The 16,672-nt window shown below is 41.1% G+C and overlaps 1 protein-coding gene across 3 annotated transcripts; it reads right to left on the reverse strand.

Annotated features, from left to right (window-relative positions):
- Positions 1 to 842: 842 nt before the first annotated feature.
- LOC112283435 (protein CHROMATIN REMODELING 5) lies at positions 843 to 15,961 on the reverse strand. 3 transcript variants are annotated; one of them, XM_024522080.3, is made up of 32 exons: positions 15,674 to 15,961; positions 13,816 to 14,459; positions 13,388 to 13,613; positions 13,000 to 13,067; positions 12,258 to 12,755; positions 11,589 to 11,828; positions 11,325 to 11,408; positions 10,962 to 11,021; positions 10,654 to 10,754; positions 10,367 to 10,418; positions 9,783 to 9,846; positions 9,426 to 9,519; positions 9,069 to 9,156; positions 8,560 to 8,694; positions 7,863 to 8,054; positions 7,507 to 7,574; positions 7,224 to 7,317; positions 6,769 to 6,893; positions 6,537 to 6,600; positions 6,078 to 6,290; positions 5,668 to 5,910; positions 5,379 to 5,489; positions 4,939 to 5,025; positions 4,511 to 4,699; positions 4,218 to 4,298; positions 3,857 to 4,090; positions 3,546 to 3,701; positions 3,161 to 3,338; positions 2,726 to 2,907; positions 2,107 to 2,526; positions 1,719 to 1,809; positions 843 to 1,465 (listed from the first exon to the last, which is right to left on the reverse strand). In XM_024522080.3, the coding sequence occupies exons 2-32, from the start codon at positions 14,386 to 14,388 to the stop codon at positions 909 to 911; spliced, it is 5,568 nt and encodes a 1,855-aa protein (XP_024377848.1). In that variant the 5' UTR covers positions 14,389 to 14,459; positions 15,674 to 15,961; the 3' UTR covers positions 843 to 908. The 3 variants fall into 3 exon arrangements, with proteins under 3 accessions (XP_024377848.1, XP_024377845.1, XP_024377850.1); XM_024522077.3 differs by having other exon boundaries at positions 3,857 to 4,105; XM_024522082.3 differs by having other exon boundaries at positions 3,857 to 4,105; positions 13,363 to 13,613; positions 15,674 to 15,931.
- Between the last annotated feature and the right edge of the window lie 711 nt (positions 15,962 to 16,672).

Below are 16,672 nucleotides of genomic sequence, written 5' to 3' on the forward strand. Positions count from 1 at the left end.
CTAATTAAATCCAAAGAGAATCTTATTTTCTATTGTGCATGTATGTAGTAGAATTTTAATTCTATTTGATTTAAATTTATTTAGCTCCATTATATCCTCATTAATTTCAGTAATAATCATCAAATATTCTAATATATATATATATATATATATATATACACACATACATGATTTGGTTTCACTATTTTGTTAGGTTCGTTTTCAAAAGTAAATTCTAATGTTCCTAAGTTGCATGGCATTCTTTAATTTTAATGGCATTTGCAACTTATATAAGTTATATTACCCCTCACAAATACCTACAAGAAAAAAGAGAGCTATTTTGAGTGATTTCTTTCTTTCAAGTATCATTAAAATTTTGTATATTTATCATGGAATTCATTGTGAAATTGCTTTAATACTTGAAGAATTGCACAATCTATTAAAGTATGCTAGGTGATAAATACCTAGAAGTGCTGGAGGAATGTTGTAATTCCATTATTTGTGGAGTGCACTGCAGCGTGCCTTAACCACAAGGGCAACTTCTGGCCGCCACTTATGCTACCTAGGTGGCTATTACTAGGAACCTCTTTCCTTCAAGACCTGATAAGAACTCAGTATGAATGTAAATTTCTACACTCTACATCTACCAGATAAGTAAATCAATCATTTAAGATCACGGTCTTTGTGTCCAAGACAGAACGAGTCATAACAGGAATGTCACACCAGAGGAACCCAATTTATCATTTGGCTTCAAGTAAAATGGCAGGATATTTAACACTGAATTAAGTAAGCAATTTGCAAACAAGACTACTCGGCTTGGTTCCTCGACTAAAACGACGTATGTCGTTGCAGATGTGGGCTCATTGATAGCTTAACAATTCTTATTTCATTGAAAGAAAAATGTAGACAGGGTGATTTACCACCCCTTCTCAATGTGTGAAAGCCGGGGGCGCATGCCCATATGGCCCTGCTGGCCTGGGGTGAGGTCTTGGATTCCGGTTCTCATCTCTCCTATTCCAATTCCGACTCCGGCCATGTGGCTCCCACGGGCCCCTATCTTCTCTAGGATCCTCATCGTGACTACATCCGCTACCGTTAACAACACCAACAGGCGGCGAGGCTTTGCTCCTACAACCGTCAGCACTTCCAGGTCTGCCTTCCCACTTTCGACGATCAGATTTATTGTGGGACGCAGCAGGAGGACCTCCTGATGGGTCATCTTTCTGCCGTCGCTTCCAGGGTTCAGAATCCCCTTGACTGGGCTCCGCAACAGTATTTCCTACTTGGTTTTGTTTTCTATCGGTGGTCACGTGGCTGTGCTCATCCCTTCCACTGGGACCAGCTGCACCGTGATTGGGATCCTGGGATATCCCTCTAGCATGTCCAGGTTGAGGTTCTAGTCGTAATTTCTTATATATTTCAGCTAGTTTATCCCCTTTTAGATTCGAAAACGTTGAGACATAATTCCAAAGTCTGGTGGCCATTCCTGCAACAGATGTGACAAATTTTGAGGATAGAACAGTGCATATAGAAAGAAGGAAAATAAACAAAAACTAGATAAGGTCTGCAAGGTTAGAGTTGAAACTCAAAACAAACATCACCATAGTCCTAAAAGACACTCAGGTTATTTCTGATTTCTGTATAAACCCAACAAGAGGCCTCCAACAAATCGAGAAGCTTTGGTTCATCAAAAAGAATATTAAGTAACAAATAACGAAAATAAAAATAGAACGGCTTACTATCTGGATTAGGAGCAGTTGCATTTTCAGCTAAGATACTATCAATCTTGTGACCCAGAGTCTGCAAATACGTCTTCACTCTTCGGAGAACCTGGGTCAGATGAATACAACAGAGGGTTAGGTCAAAGATGAAAAATAGATATTTCTCAGGATACTCTCGGATAATCTTAAACAGGGACAAAAAAATTGATTTATTTTTCCCCACAAACTGCAATCGTCCAACATTAACACCCGTTGAAAATGTTGTGAACGAAGTTTATCCTGATGTTTAATTTCACAGCGGCCCCAATTAGTGATGCACTTAATGACTCCGAAATGCATTACCATTCGAATAAATGATCAAAAGTTTATTCCACGAATACGAATATAGAAATTGCAGGAGACAAACCTCTTCTTTGGGTAAACTAAAATCCGTTTGGAGTCTTTGTAGCCTCTCGAGTGTACGAGTCTGATCTTCCATCATTTGAGCACACCAGTGATGCCACTTTTCTTCTTTCGATTGCCTACCCATATTATCTTTATTTTTTCCCCGTCCACGCGATGGTTGTACGCCACCTTCATCGGTATCGGATATTTCACCTTCCTCTTTGACATCTTGTTCTGCTCTTAAGCGCTTTGCTGCTCGGTCCCTTGCATTAAGTTTCTGTGAGCCTGACCCTCCAGAACCTTTCCTTCCCAACCCTATATCTAGCTTCGCAGACCTATCTTTTGCACTATCATCTAACCAATCACGTTTGTACACTCCCTTTCCACCCAGTGGCCTTTCGGCCTCATCATTCCCATTTATCACACCAGAAACCTCAAGTTCCTGCAAGCCACAACAAAGGTCAATCACTATAACTTCAGCACAAAAATACCGTTGAGTTCCTTTAGGTAGTTGAAGTTCCAGGAAATTCCACCAGTATTACAAAGTGTATATTGTGCTGGCTTCACTAATAATTATCAATCTCAGTGGCAATGATAGACATATTTTACGCATGAAATTTCTCATACCAAGACGGCCATACCTTTCGCAAAAGTGCATTCACCCGAGCTTCAAGATGCGTAGATCGAGGCAAGGACGTATCAGCAGAAGTAGCCCCTTGCGGAGCCAATTTGTCGACCAACAAGAGTCTCTCATCTAGTCTTATCCTCTCCCAGTTTCCAAGTCCATGATAGTGGACACCCAGCAATAGTCTTGCATCATCAACTATGGACATAACAACGATCATTAGGTTAGCATACCAGTGCTTCCGCGGCTCAAGAGACAACTTTTTCACGAGCTGTAAGTGAAATGGCAAGCACCAAAAGGTGGCAAAAACAATGAAAACACGTAAGTATTACACCGACCATTTATGCAGGAGTTCATCCAGTTTCAGCAAATTAAGAGTTGCAGCATTCCCAAAAACCAATCAGGAATTCAAGGATGCTAACCATACTAAGGTATCCGAACGCAATTATACCTTGACTCCAGTCACACACTTTTGACCAGGAAGGTACTCTGGGATGAGACTTAAGCCTAAACTGAGCAACAGGATCTTTAAAACGCTTTATACGTCTTCCTAGCAAAGTCAACTCATTGATTCTCCCAAGCATATCTTGTGATTTGACAGGTACCCCAAAAAAGTCCAGAACAGCTGCCTGCACAGCAGCACCAAAATATGATTTCAGGGTGCAGTTCTCAAAGAGGAAAGAATAATTATGAACAGATTTGAACATGTGAACGATGTTCTACCAGACTCGAGCTAACGCAGTCGTCAACACCCCAAAAGACACCTGAAGAAAATATGTTACTATCAAAGCAGAAGTAGACTTGAAATATATTCACAAGATTCTGATCATGAATACCTTACAATCAACTCCTGCCCTACGCACAGCATCTTTACAACCATTAACAAGTGCATCCCATAGCTCAGATTGTAAACTAGTGGATGTTTCTGACACCGGATCTCCTGCCTCCTTAGCAATGAGCTTGATCCTACTCAAATCCCCAAACTTTTTGACCTGGACAAGCATCACCACAAGATTCTTCAGTAACAAAATCAATAAATCAACTTTAAGAAACAAAACTTCCATTTCGTCCCGCTTTAACACTTTCAAAGCTCTACCCACCGTGGCATTCAATGGAAGGTACTTAACAAGAAATCTTGTGAACATACCGCTTTGATGAACGAGTTGGCTTCTTTCTTTGTCAGAACCCCACCCCCCCACTTCGCAGTACGGGCAGCAGCTCCCTCTATTTCAGACGGAGGCACATATTCTTTACTAGATCTGGATCCACGCTTGGGCAATTTCTCCTTTCCATCACCTCGACGTCGTTTGTCATTCCTTTCAGACCCCAAATCTTCAGAATAATTCCGAATAGTCCTTGCCACACGTGGTCCTGACATGTCCTGTACGGGAAAAGCCTGAACGTGAAACAAGGCTTTACAGCCTGTTTAATTTGTGACATAAAGATAGATTACTAAGCATAGTACAGGAGGCCAACAACAAGAATAGCATAAGAGTTTTGAACCGTACTTCTGCTTGCCTAGCTGCCTCTGGAGGAATCAATCGGCTCCAGAAAGTGGCGTCATCTTCTGTATTGCTAAAATTCGCAACCTAGAACAACTCATAATCACGAATCAGAGGTGACACGAAGAACAGGCATATGAAGCACTGATTCATCTTGAAATTTCTGTGATGAGTATGATCCACCGACAATCTTACAGATACTTTGAATGGAAATATTCAAAAATTAACGGTATTAGCAAAAGAATGAACCTGGACAACTAATTCAAATAAAATGGTTAGGAAACGTGGCTAATCAGTACCTTGAATGCACCTAGGAGCTCATTGCCCTCCGCATCCACTTCAGTAGCAGATTTGGTCTCAACTTTCTCAGCCCGAGCCAAAATCTCATCAATGTCCATATTCTCAAGCTTGCTCTTCTGATCTTCCTCATTCTTGTCATCTTTAAACAACTCCTCAGCTCCAAATCGCAAAATGGCAGCGAGCTCATTCTGTAAGTAGCATTGGAGACAGCTATAAACAAAATCTCATTTGGCAAATCAAGAATTTCACCAGAAAATAATAGCACTTCAAGCAGTACTTATAAAGAACTGCCTTGTTCTCAAGAAATGAGTAAGTCTGCACCGCTAGTGAAATTGTATTTAGCCACAGTCTTCTACTTATCAATGTTGTGCAATAGTAAGGGTACAAAAAGCATGCTGGCGAAGAGCATAGTTAGTGCATAAATTACTTTGTCAAATCCTGTCCCCTTCTTCGCCTCTTTCTTTTCCAGTCTGCCTTGTGCATTGAGCTTCTGAATTACCAGGTGATCCAAAACCTAATCCAAAGCACACACATGAAAACGAAAATCAATAGGGATGACAAGGTGCTCAAATTTCCACCATGTGTTGCCAAAAAAATCAGGAATAACGTAGACCATAGATTTTATACAGCAGGAATTGGATAAATAATAGTCTGAGGAAGAAAAGCAATCTCCAACCGAAGTTTCAATCCAGAAGGTGAATATGCAACAAATTCCAAATCTCGATATTTGGACAAACTAATCACAGTAACCAACAAAATCACTGGTACTAACTTGAATCTTTAAAGAACATCAAGAAAAAAATTACTATATTTTCCAATTAGTACGACACAGAGGAATTCCGGCATTAAAATGAGCTTCGAACTTGCCATCTTCTTCTTCGCCCGCTCAAGAATGTCCTCTTCAACACTCCTACTAATTACAAAACGATATATATTCACAACGTCCCGCTGCCCAATTCGATGGGCTCTACTCATGGCCTGCAGGAAACAAACCTCTCAGCACATGCACTTGTTTCGTAACAAAACGTTCAAGCCCGCGGCAAAAGAGCTGCAACAACAGTTTGCAACAAAATTCTCCCAACATCTACTTAACGCATACAGTATATCAATACTTCATGTACTTAACTTAGGAAGGTAACATTTTAAGGGGGCAAACCTGTAAATCATTCTGGGGATTCCAATCCGAGTCAAATATAATGACAGTGTCTGCGGTAGCAAGATTAATTCCCAAACCACCAGCACGGGTAGATAGTAAGAAACAGAAGTCCTCACTTCCAGGGGCATTAAAGTGCTCCATAGCTTGATGCCTGAGGTCTGCTCGTGTACTACCATCTAGACGCTGAAATTGAAACCCTCGCAAGCTTAGGTAATCCGCCAAGATATCTAACATTTTCACCATCTGAAACAGAAAAACATCGGTTCTGTGAAAAAATAAGCTGATAACGAAGCACAGGAAATATGGACAGTGCTTCAACATCCTCAACAAAGTTGACAGCAAGCAGAACTATCAGCAGATTCTGATAGAAACATGCCACCGACTACATTATGCAGTGAGAGTCACAGCACCTGTGAGAAGATAAGAACACGATGCTTTGTCTCTTTCAGGCGTACCAACAATTTGTCGAGAATGGCAAGCTTCCCGCTACTGAGAACAATACGCTGGATTTTGTTGTTGTCGTTTGTGTTTGCATCTCCACCATAGCCATAGTCGGCACTTTCAAACAGGAATGGATGATTACAGCACTTCTTGAGCTCCACGACTATGTTCAATAAGGAAACCTGGGCAATGAAACACACAACTGCAATATGACTTAATTTGAGCTCGTAAAAAACACAAGGGTAAAGCAGGTTGCAAGAGAATACATGACGATTTCAAATCATAGCCACACTGTTATTATTGAAAACGTTCCAGACAATAAACAGGTCTTGAAAAATAGGCACCGTTTGTAACATTTTACATTTTCATCCCACAAAAAACAAAGGGTCTGGTTCATGCTTTATGTACAGCACACTGAGAACTGTAACCTGATTAACACGGACACCCTTATTCAGATCATTGAAGTTCCGCTCCAAGATCCATTTGTAGTACCTTCATAGACAAAAATATTATCCATGTCACGCATACTTCTGATTGTTCCACCCTCAAAAAGGATTATATACAACTGCTCCGCATAAATATTACTGATGAACTCTTCCCGATGGACCTTCACCCTTTCTCAGAGCGAAGTTAAATGGAAAACACACGCACAAAACTTACTGCTTCTGAAGTGGAGACATCTCCACTCTCAATATGCGCTCAATTTTTGGTGGCAATGATTTTTCTACGTCTTTTATTATCCTTCGCAGCAAGTGAGGTCGCAGTTCTGCGTGGAGATTTGCAAGCTGACGACAGAGAAGAAACAGGTAGATTAAGCACACAATGCAGGTTTTCACTGAATCAAGTATGAAGTCAAGTCGACATTGTACAAAATGAATAACCACCACCACACGGGAAATCTTCACAACACTCATTCAATTTGCAATGCGCTCGAAAACTAACAATTTTCATGTAAAAATGCAGGCCACAAAAGAAGAATGTCACAAATGTGAATAATTGAATAACACTCAAGCGAAAGTAGAAAGTCTCAGACTCAAATTAGATCCTAAATTAAAATGCATTAATAGCTCATTTACTTGTAGACCCAATTTTAATGCTGAAGAGATATAACACACCTCCTTTTCATCAAACGAACTCAAATTCTTATAATGCTCTGTAAAATGTTCCTTGCTCTTGAATTTGTCAGAATCAAGAAAATGAAGAAGCGCCCTGAGCAACAAAGACCATCGTCACGACATATAACATGATCAGATACAATAGATCAGTGAAGTGGAAAAAGTCATTGTACGAAATGAAGGTACATCATTCGAGCAGAATCCTCAATGATATTGCTACTGGGCAGGGGTCACAAGGTCAGCTGAATAGAAATAGGAAAGGGACTAATCTAGCTTTACATACCAAAGTTCTTCAACACTGTTCTGCAACGGAGTTCCTGTAACCAGCACCTTGTTTTTGGTGCTGAATTCCTGTTGGGTAAAGTGATGATTTTAAAATGGATAAGGCAACTTAGCATTTGCAATGTCAAAACTACAAAATATGGTTAATATCCTTTTGGAAATATAAATAAATGATTTCGATACTACATCGTTCGCAACTCATGCCTGACCGACTTCGGAGTGACCCACTACGAAAAGATAACGTGTGAAATGACAAACACATACAATATTACAGACATCTGCAGAAAACATACGAAGCGAAAAAGCATAAAAACATTTTTATAGTGTTGGCTATGAAAGGATTTAGAATTACTGTACTTGTAAAGTAGTATATAACGAGGCTTCGCAATTTTTCAGCCTATGGGCTTCGTCAACCATCAGATAACACCATTTAATCTTTGATAATACAGCCTTATCTTTCAGCACAACCTCGTATGTGGTTAGTAGGGTATTGAACTTAATCGTACGCCCAGTTTTCCGCCCTGTATAAAACTCATGTTGCTGACATGTCTGCAATGTTCAATTCGCTGATTTTAAATTAAAAGGCACCAACCGATAAGCAATTACAATTCAAACATGACCTGATCGATCAATCGATCACGTCTTCTGGGGTAATATTTTGTAAGCCATGGGTGAAAATTCCATCAGTAAATGCAATGTTAACAAGGGTTGGCGCAAATATTTTGATCATGATATAATTTTAGCAGAGTTTATTAACAACTCCGACATTGTTTTCACTCTGTTGAGTTTTCTTGAGTATGTACACCAATTCGACAAAACCAAATAAAAAAGACTCATAAGGTCACTTTGTTAACCCCAAATTGTAAATTATAAGAAGAGCTGCTACATCATTCATGACTAGTAAAATACCAAGAACGCTCGTACATGTTGAAGACTCCAAAAGATATAAAACACTGAGCCAAACATTCGTATCAAAGTTGCAAAAGGACAAAAATTGATTTAAAATAAAGAAAAATAAAAAGAATAAAATAAACTGCAAATCTAAGACGCTTACCTCTCGACTAGCTCGGTTGCCCACATAAACAACTACATTCATATCAGGTAACCACTTCCGAAATTCTTTGGCCCAATTGGTGATGGTGGAGAGTGGTACAACTACCAGAAAAGGTCCAGGAATTTGTTGAGCATACTACAACAAGAAACAGCCCACAACCCAGAAAAGGAAAGAGATAGAGTTAAGTCAACGCATGTTTATTATGCAAGATAAAAACGGTTTTTTTGTGGGGATCCGCGCAACACTCGACACAGAATTCAACCTATGCGCCCTTTTTCCTTTTTAAGTGTATGAGCACCTTCAGAACTCAAGTACAGCCTACTTGGGAAGGTCGAACACAATATGTCACAAATGAATTTAACAAATTAAAAACATTTCAATAGCAAGTACATTAGAAAAAAGTAATCGAAGTGTGCTATATATACATTTGTGTGTGTGTGTGTGTGTGTGTGAGAGAGAGAGAGAGAGAGAGAGAGAGAGAGAGAGAGAGCAGTAGGTAAGGTCCACACCTGAAGAAATCCAAGCATCGACACTGACTGAACCGTCTTGCCAAGACCCATTTCATCCGCAAGAATAACATTGGTGTCGTTTCTCCAACTATAACCAACCCAAGCAACAGCAAAAGGTTCGAAATAATATCAATATCAGACCTATCCACACTCAATCTCTAAACGACATGATTGCGCAACGATACCTCATTGCCCATTGCGACGCATAATACTGTTTCCTGTAAACACAATCACTATCCACTGTAGCATGTATCCCATCATGGTTGCATGCAACGGTAAACATGCCTTCGTGACAATGTTACGAAGCATTCAATACGTTAGTTTATTCACTGAGACATCTGACAATTTAAGAAGTACCTATTCATCAAAAAATTCAATCCTTCCAACTGGTAGTCTCGCAGTGTTCCACCTTTCAGCCATTCTGGCTGCTCTTCCAACTTCCGCATGTTCACTGGCATCCAAGAAATTTGACCGGATAAATCACGTGAAGCAAACCCATTTCAGAGCAACTCATTGAACGCTCAAGATATACATGCATAAACTCTAGCATTTGTGGCAACAGCAAATGAGAGAAAGGCTTAAAATGTTAAAGATGATACAAATTTCCCACGAATGGAAATTTGTATCATCTTTAACGTTTTCCCACAAAGTCTCACAATGACACAACGAATGCAGCAAACAAAAAATAAAACCAAAAGACTCTGCAAAGTCTACCTTTGCCTTTTCGTCTCTGAACATCTACAGGCTTTCCTTGAAAAGTTGTTTCAGCTTCACGGGCCTGTTGGACATAAAGATTGCAAAAGATGTAAAGTAAGTTTAACCTTCCTAAATGTAGTCAACAATGAAATTGAAAAAAATACGCCATGGTAAGACACGTTAAACAGGCTTCAAACAAATAGACAGAAAGAGAATGAACCTTTTCAAAAAAAAAAAAAAATCTGTTTGAAAAAATCTAGAACCCACATAGGGCTCCAAGAAGGGACTAAACCTAAAGCAAACAAACACAAACTTCATAAATAGAAAATAACTAGAACCTATTACACATGAAGTTGGGCAGGAATATCTATAAAACAAACACATGATTAGACATGTACATTATTGACATCAAAGTTCAGCATGCGACCAGTCAATACCAGTGCATAATAAGCCACAATAACCACAAGTGGCAAAGTTTTAAACATCCATGATGAAGCCGAGAAATGTTGCAATAAGGTGTAGTACGAGTAACTTACCATCACACTGATTTTATATGGAAAAAATGGGACAAGATATAACTTTATAAAATAAACTAAACTGACCTTACATTCATCAATCTGAGATTGTGCAAAGGCAATATCTGTGTCTTTCTCCCTGCAAACAGAAGAATAATTTCAAAAAAAAAAAAGTTATTTATTGATAACCAGTGACCACTAAAAAACAAAAAAACAAAAAACAAAAAACAAAAAAACGGAGGGCAAAACAATAATACAACGTACTACACGAGATACAAAATGGCGGCTTCATGTGAATATCTCACAGATGATCAACAGCAACCTCATGAATACCAGAATATTGCATCATACACAACGAAGGGTTGGAAACAAACCAAGTTGAATCACAATAGGAAAGTCCTTTCCACTTGACCAGATATTCTGTTATCTCCTCCTCATTGTCCACCCGATTTCTATCAGCAAAAACTCTTTCCACCTGTCAATGCACGCACCCAAATACATATTTGTTTAGTTTATACAATTACGAACTCCTGATTAGCATGGATGGTTAATAGAATGGCATTATAGAACCCAATCGGCATAATTAGAGTACAGAAGTTACATGAAATTTGCTAATGGTCACTTCCTAACCCATTTTGTTAAGCTTCCAAATCCATTGGTAGTGCTGTCTACTAGAACGTACCTGAAGGTACTGCTTAAGAAGGTCCAACTCCATCTCCTTGCTGACATCATGTAGCTCTGCCTGCAAAATAAGAAATTTGAGAAGGAAAAACCAATATCCTAACGTCTGAAACCTTGTGTGCACATGACATTCTGCAAAAAAAGTAAATCATAATGTAAACTACATAACTTAGTCATCAAGCACTAAGACTCCTACTTTCACGGCACATAATGGAGGGATAGTATTGATACGTGGTGATAGGTAGAACCCAATGATGAAACACTTCATACACAACAATAACTAGAGGAAGAGAAAAAGAACAAAACAGAACTTGGTGTCAACAAAAACAGCAAACTTAGTGAAAACAGAGAATTACAAATATACCTCCTCTGGAGAGAGCGTCTGGCGAACTTGTCTGTCCTCATCAATCTTCTTCATATAATTAACCACCTTCTTGTATCCACTTAGCTATGTATCATCACCACATTGTCGGCATTCAAAGGTCAGCATTGAAAATAAATGGGAGTACCGTGCAGTAACAAAACTTTTGAACAGCTAACCAATCACGAAATAATGGCATGAAGAAAACCAACAGCAATACAAACACTGCTCAGCACAAAGGTGCACTAGTCCATGATATTCACTGACCAGTTCAAGCTCCGATAAAGGCATCCAACTACAATGTAGATACGACTGGCCTTTCCATTTTATATAAAATTCCTGATTCTTCCAGGTGAGTTCGGCATTTGGATCTGTATCGAGCACAAATGGGTCTGCATGTCTTCCCTCTTCAGCTTCTGCCTCAGCAATACCTTTAGGTTGATGCCATAAAACTCTTTCAATGGCATCTCCATAGTCCTCCTCCTCCTCTATCTCCTCTGCGGCTACCTGAAAACAACATAGAACACGCGCCAAGACTAACCTTCAAAACAATGAGCACCAGAAAATCAAATCAATGAAGCACATTATTAAAAGTAATTCCCAAATTTTCTCAATCATGAATAATAAAACGGGCAGAAAGCACCTGCAGAAAATAACTTATTTACATTTCAATTAATCATAGCAACTAAAATTCACCCGCTACTGAATAAGAAAATCATTTACTTTCAAACAGTCGGAAAACAGCCAAAAAGGTTCCAAAAATCAAAACCAGACAAGCGAACTAGTCAAAGAAGCCGAAAGAACATATGACAGAAATACAGGCAGCTGGGAACGTTCTGAATACAAACACCTCTCTCAGAATGTCGATTGAAACGAAAACTTACACTGCACTACCAACCAAAAACGAAGAGACTTATGGCAACGGAAAGTTCAAACCTTGAGCCGCTTCTTATCTCGCTCTTCCTCTGAAGCCTGACTGTCCTCAGCTTCTACGTATGACTTTCTTGGAAGCGCTCGGCTAGATGTACGAGTACGGGCTTCCTTAGCAGAGAGATCTCTATCATTCTTCAAGGCGTGGGCTGATCCTGACGTCTCCTGCCGTTTTCTACGACTTGAAGTAACTGTTTTCCGCTGCGGACGACCATAGCTTGAATCCTCGTCACTTTCTTCCTCCACACTGTCTTTCGCAGAGGATTCGTTATCGCTGCTACACAATGACCCTTGAACTCTGAGCCTTTGGGTGCGCAAAACCCTTGTTCGGTTACGATTGGCCTGAGACGTTCGAGTAGTTTTCCGCTTGCGCGAGGCTCTCCTCTTTCCATAGCTATTATCACTATCATCTGAGAGATCTAAGCTGTCATCTGAGAGATTCAAGCTCTCATCTGAAACTTCCTCAGAAAGTTCAGCATCGCTATCTTTAACTGCGTGAGCAGCCTGTCAAAGTTCAAGTGGTAAATAGTAGTGTGCACGCAAAACTAACCTACAAAATAATAATAAATAAAACTCTAGCACACAATTCATGCATGGCATTTATAAAATGAGGTACAATCCTCCGACCTAACTCCAGATAAGTAGTTATAAGATTAATGCGAAATTACAGATGTGACAGGCATTGTTAAGTGATAAACTAGGATTAAACACAAAAGGCATACAAAGACTCCAGTAAGCTGGGACTCACATGCATTCCACCGCGACTCGAAGCTCCATCCGTGGGGTCGAAGTCTGAGTCTTGAGGATCATCTGCAGCTGTACATCACACAAATGCACCAATCCCCATCCAAAATCATACGTCAATACGGCACTCTGAAAGAAAATCTACATGCTGTAATGTCAAATGTGGAGTAAAATAGCAAGGCATTTATTAGCTGCGAAGTAAAGTCAAATCGCACATATATGAAGAGAACGAAGCTCTCAACGTCTAGAACAACATCCTATAACGGGTATTTGACTGGCTGAAGTTGAAAATACAACTTAGTTATTCATAAGACACTCAGACATAGCATATACACACATCCTTTCAAAATAATGATCCCTTAATTACATGAACTACAGAAATCACAACTCACGATCTTCATCATCCTCTTCCTCTTCCTCTTCCTCTTCGTCCTGTTCAGATTCCGGTTCTAAAAACCTTTCCTGCTTGATTGGTCTAGCAAGAGGCCTTCGAAGCACTGATTGAATATTAGTCCTTACACCTCCAAAGCGCCGTGCATTTTTTGTGGGAAGCTCCTTGGTATACACTATTTGTAGGTCATCTTCACCTTCATCAAGGTCATCAAAGTCCTCCTCAACCTAAGAAGAGAATGCATCATTGATTCAGAACATGCTACTTAAGTACATGACGCTACAGAATTTTAGCCATCAAGGAGAAAGTACAATAACTCAGTATTCAGTGTTGTAATATTTGCTACAAAGTGAAATTTGCTTCAACAATCGCGCAGTTCTCATGCACCAAGAGCGGAGCTGAAGAAAACACAACAGCCTACGCACTCACCTGATAATCATCATTGGAACCTTTGCCATCGCCCTCAAACTCGCTAACGTCCTTCGTATCATCATCTTCTTTATGTCCGATGTCCCCTTCCAAAACCTCCACTTGAAGACCTTTCTGACCAACATCCTCTTGTTCATCGTCGCTGAAAGCTTCCTGTCTGTTAGTTGCCAACTTGGCTCCTTCCTCGAAATTCGAGCCATTTGGTCCATCCGATATGTCTGCACTTCCTTCTTTCGCTACTCTTGCACGACCGGAATAAACTGGCGCCAACAACGCGTGCCCAACTTCCTCCTGAAAGTCTTCGTGCTCATTTCCTGGATCGTCCCTTTCAACATCTCCAACCAAACTTCCGTCGGTACTATTCTCTAAAATTCCTTCGAATTTCTCTTCCTCTTTATCACTCACGCTCTCAGCTCCTACTTCTAGATCGCTTTCACTATCAGCAAGACCTTCGTCACATCTATCTCTCCCAAATTCTTGGCCATTGGCTTCTTCCTCGGCAACACCATTTGCACAATCATCACCTACATCTCTCTCACTCGATACGCTCTCATCATCCTCGTAGTCTGACATCCCGCAACTCCCTGATATTTACAGCATCTCTATTCATCAGCATAAACTTCAATGAATCCCTGCAAAAGAACCTGAAATTCGACAAACAATAGTCAGTGTCACTTTGATGCCTAGTTAGGTCATCAACTATTACACACCCACACAATGCCCACGAATACGGCAACACCGGTGATGATCATTATATACAAGGAACAATGCAACAGAAAACTAATACGTCAAGTTGACGAGTATAGAAATAAGGAAACGAAAAACACGTGCAAAGGAGTGACAATAATAGTTGTACAATTGAAGGAAACTCTACTGATTAAGTTAGAGTTTCGTTAAGAGTATAACAGGGTATCATAGAAACCTGAATTTCAGGAATCAATACAATCAAGATTGAAATGATCCTAACAACAGTTCATGCATAACCAAAAAAATGCTTGGACTTCCACGCGACTCTGCATTCAGCGTCACAGCGATACCACCGCCATCACTTCTTCCAATCTCAATCCACTCCAACTTCACACCTCTACCTCACACACTCCCGCCACCTCCTCCTCCAATTCCTTCACTCCCACTTCATACCTCCCACTTCCGCCCCTAAAACCCACTCACTACCCCCTCCAATTCCCTCCCTCCAATTTTCCATCCAACTCACCACCTTCGCCCTCCCTTACCCAAAAAATCACTCACTCCTCCTACACCACCGCTCTCTCCACCTCCGCCCTCTTCAACACAACACCATCTGCACCTCCCATTTCTCACACAACCATCACCATGCACCCACTCCTCCCTCCACGCACAATGTCCGCTCGCGCTCCGCGAAATCCTAACACCCCTTCCATACGCTACTCCAACTCTCAAAACCACCACTCACGCAATTAGGTCAACACCTAGCTCCCCAAAACTCCCTCCAATTGCGTCGCAACCAACTGCCACCACCACTGCTCTCAAACCCAAACCTCACCAAAATCAACGCTCGCTCACTGTCACGCCTCAAATCCAACCAATTCCTCACTTAAACCCTCCCTCCGACTCACCCCACCCACCACCCTAGGGTTCCCTCCCATTCACGCCAACCCGCACCAACACGGCCTCCCGACTCCGCTCCAACCTGCGACCCTGAACGAGCAGGACCCCATGCCAACTCTTCCCGACAACCTCCACCACGCCCACCACCAGCGGCGACGTCCGATGAATTCCGCGACTACCACACAAGTGCCATTTCCAGAGCCAAACAACGAATTGCACTCGACACAGATCAAAACAATATAAAAGAGATCACGCTCGGCGCCATCCTCACCACAATTCACTGATTCCCACAAACGCAGATCCAATTCTCTAACATGGCCGTCGACGAGAGTTGATCCACACCCCCTTCCACATTTCAGTCCAGCCTGGGCGCACCTCGCCACCGAATCCAACGCTTCGACGTTCGACTCGGAGGACACAGCGCGACCTACACAGAGGTGCGATGCTTCAACGCAACGTCTTCGCGATTACTGCAAAAATCCGAGAGCGATTCAAGCATCAGGGGGGGGGGGGGGGCAAGGAGCGAAGCAGCGGAGACGACGAACCACAAGTACGCAACCCCTACCTTACCCTAGTAATGACACACAGGGTGAGAAGGCCCTCTTCTCCTGTTCTGCCCTTCCCTTGCTTCGCCGTTATACGCAAAAGTGTCCCAATTACCCACTTCTCCTGAACGTGAACAACATTGTAACCCTCCCTGCCTGCCTGGAGGACCCATCCTTTATTTAACTCACTCACTCACTCTCTCACTCATCATGGTGGTAGTAGTTAGTAAGTAGTATTCTCCACCATTCTCTTTTCCACCGTCGTTCATCCTGTTTGTTTACTTTTTTTCCTCGCCCTTGCCCTCCTCCTTATCATGGAACTAACGGCTGCAGCCACCAATACCGGTCCGTCCGGTCTCTTCGCAACCATCATCGCCACACCAGCACAGCACTTAGTGCAGACAAAGTGGGCACTTGTCAGGGACTCGCGATGCTACCGAGGTTATCGGTCACTGGGTCTTGATGGCATTCATGTCCAGTTCACTGTCTTCGGAACACGTTTGCGTCGTTTAAATGCAGACAAATACCGTTGTGACCGCTTGTGACTAATTGGAGTATATATATGTATACATAGATATGTAAATTTAAAACATAGACTTAAGTATTAATTACGTTTTGGCAAGGATGTCCAAATGCCAATTTCTAGGCAGGTATTCATGGTTTGCAGATGTAAAAACAAAATCAAATGCAATAAGTACAGTTGAATTAATATTTAATATTTATTT

The sequence above is a fragment of the Physcomitrium patens genome, chromosome 6 (assembly GCF_059467195.1).
Source record: "Physcomitrium patens ecotype Gransden chromosome 6, ASM5946719v1, whole genome shotgun sequence".
Classification (NCBI taxonomy): Eukaryota; Viridiplantae; Streptophyta; class Bryopsida; order Funariales; family Funariaceae; genus Physcomitrium; species Physcomitrium patens.

Excerpts from the sequence above, each read along its gene's own strand:
- LOC112283435 (XM_024522077.3), bottom strand. The coding sequence starts at position 14,388 with ATGTCAGACTACGAGGATGATGAGAGCGTATCGAGTGAGAGAGATGTA. Across the intron at positions 7,575-7,862 it reads CGTTATATACTACTTTACAA|GAATTCAGCACCAAAAACAA; the intron begins GTACAGTAATTC and ends TTTACCCAACAG. Across the intron at positions 1,466-1,718 it reads AACTGCTCCTAATCCAGATA|GAATGGCCACCAGACTTTGG; the intron begins GTAAGCCGTTCT and ends CATCTGTTGCAG.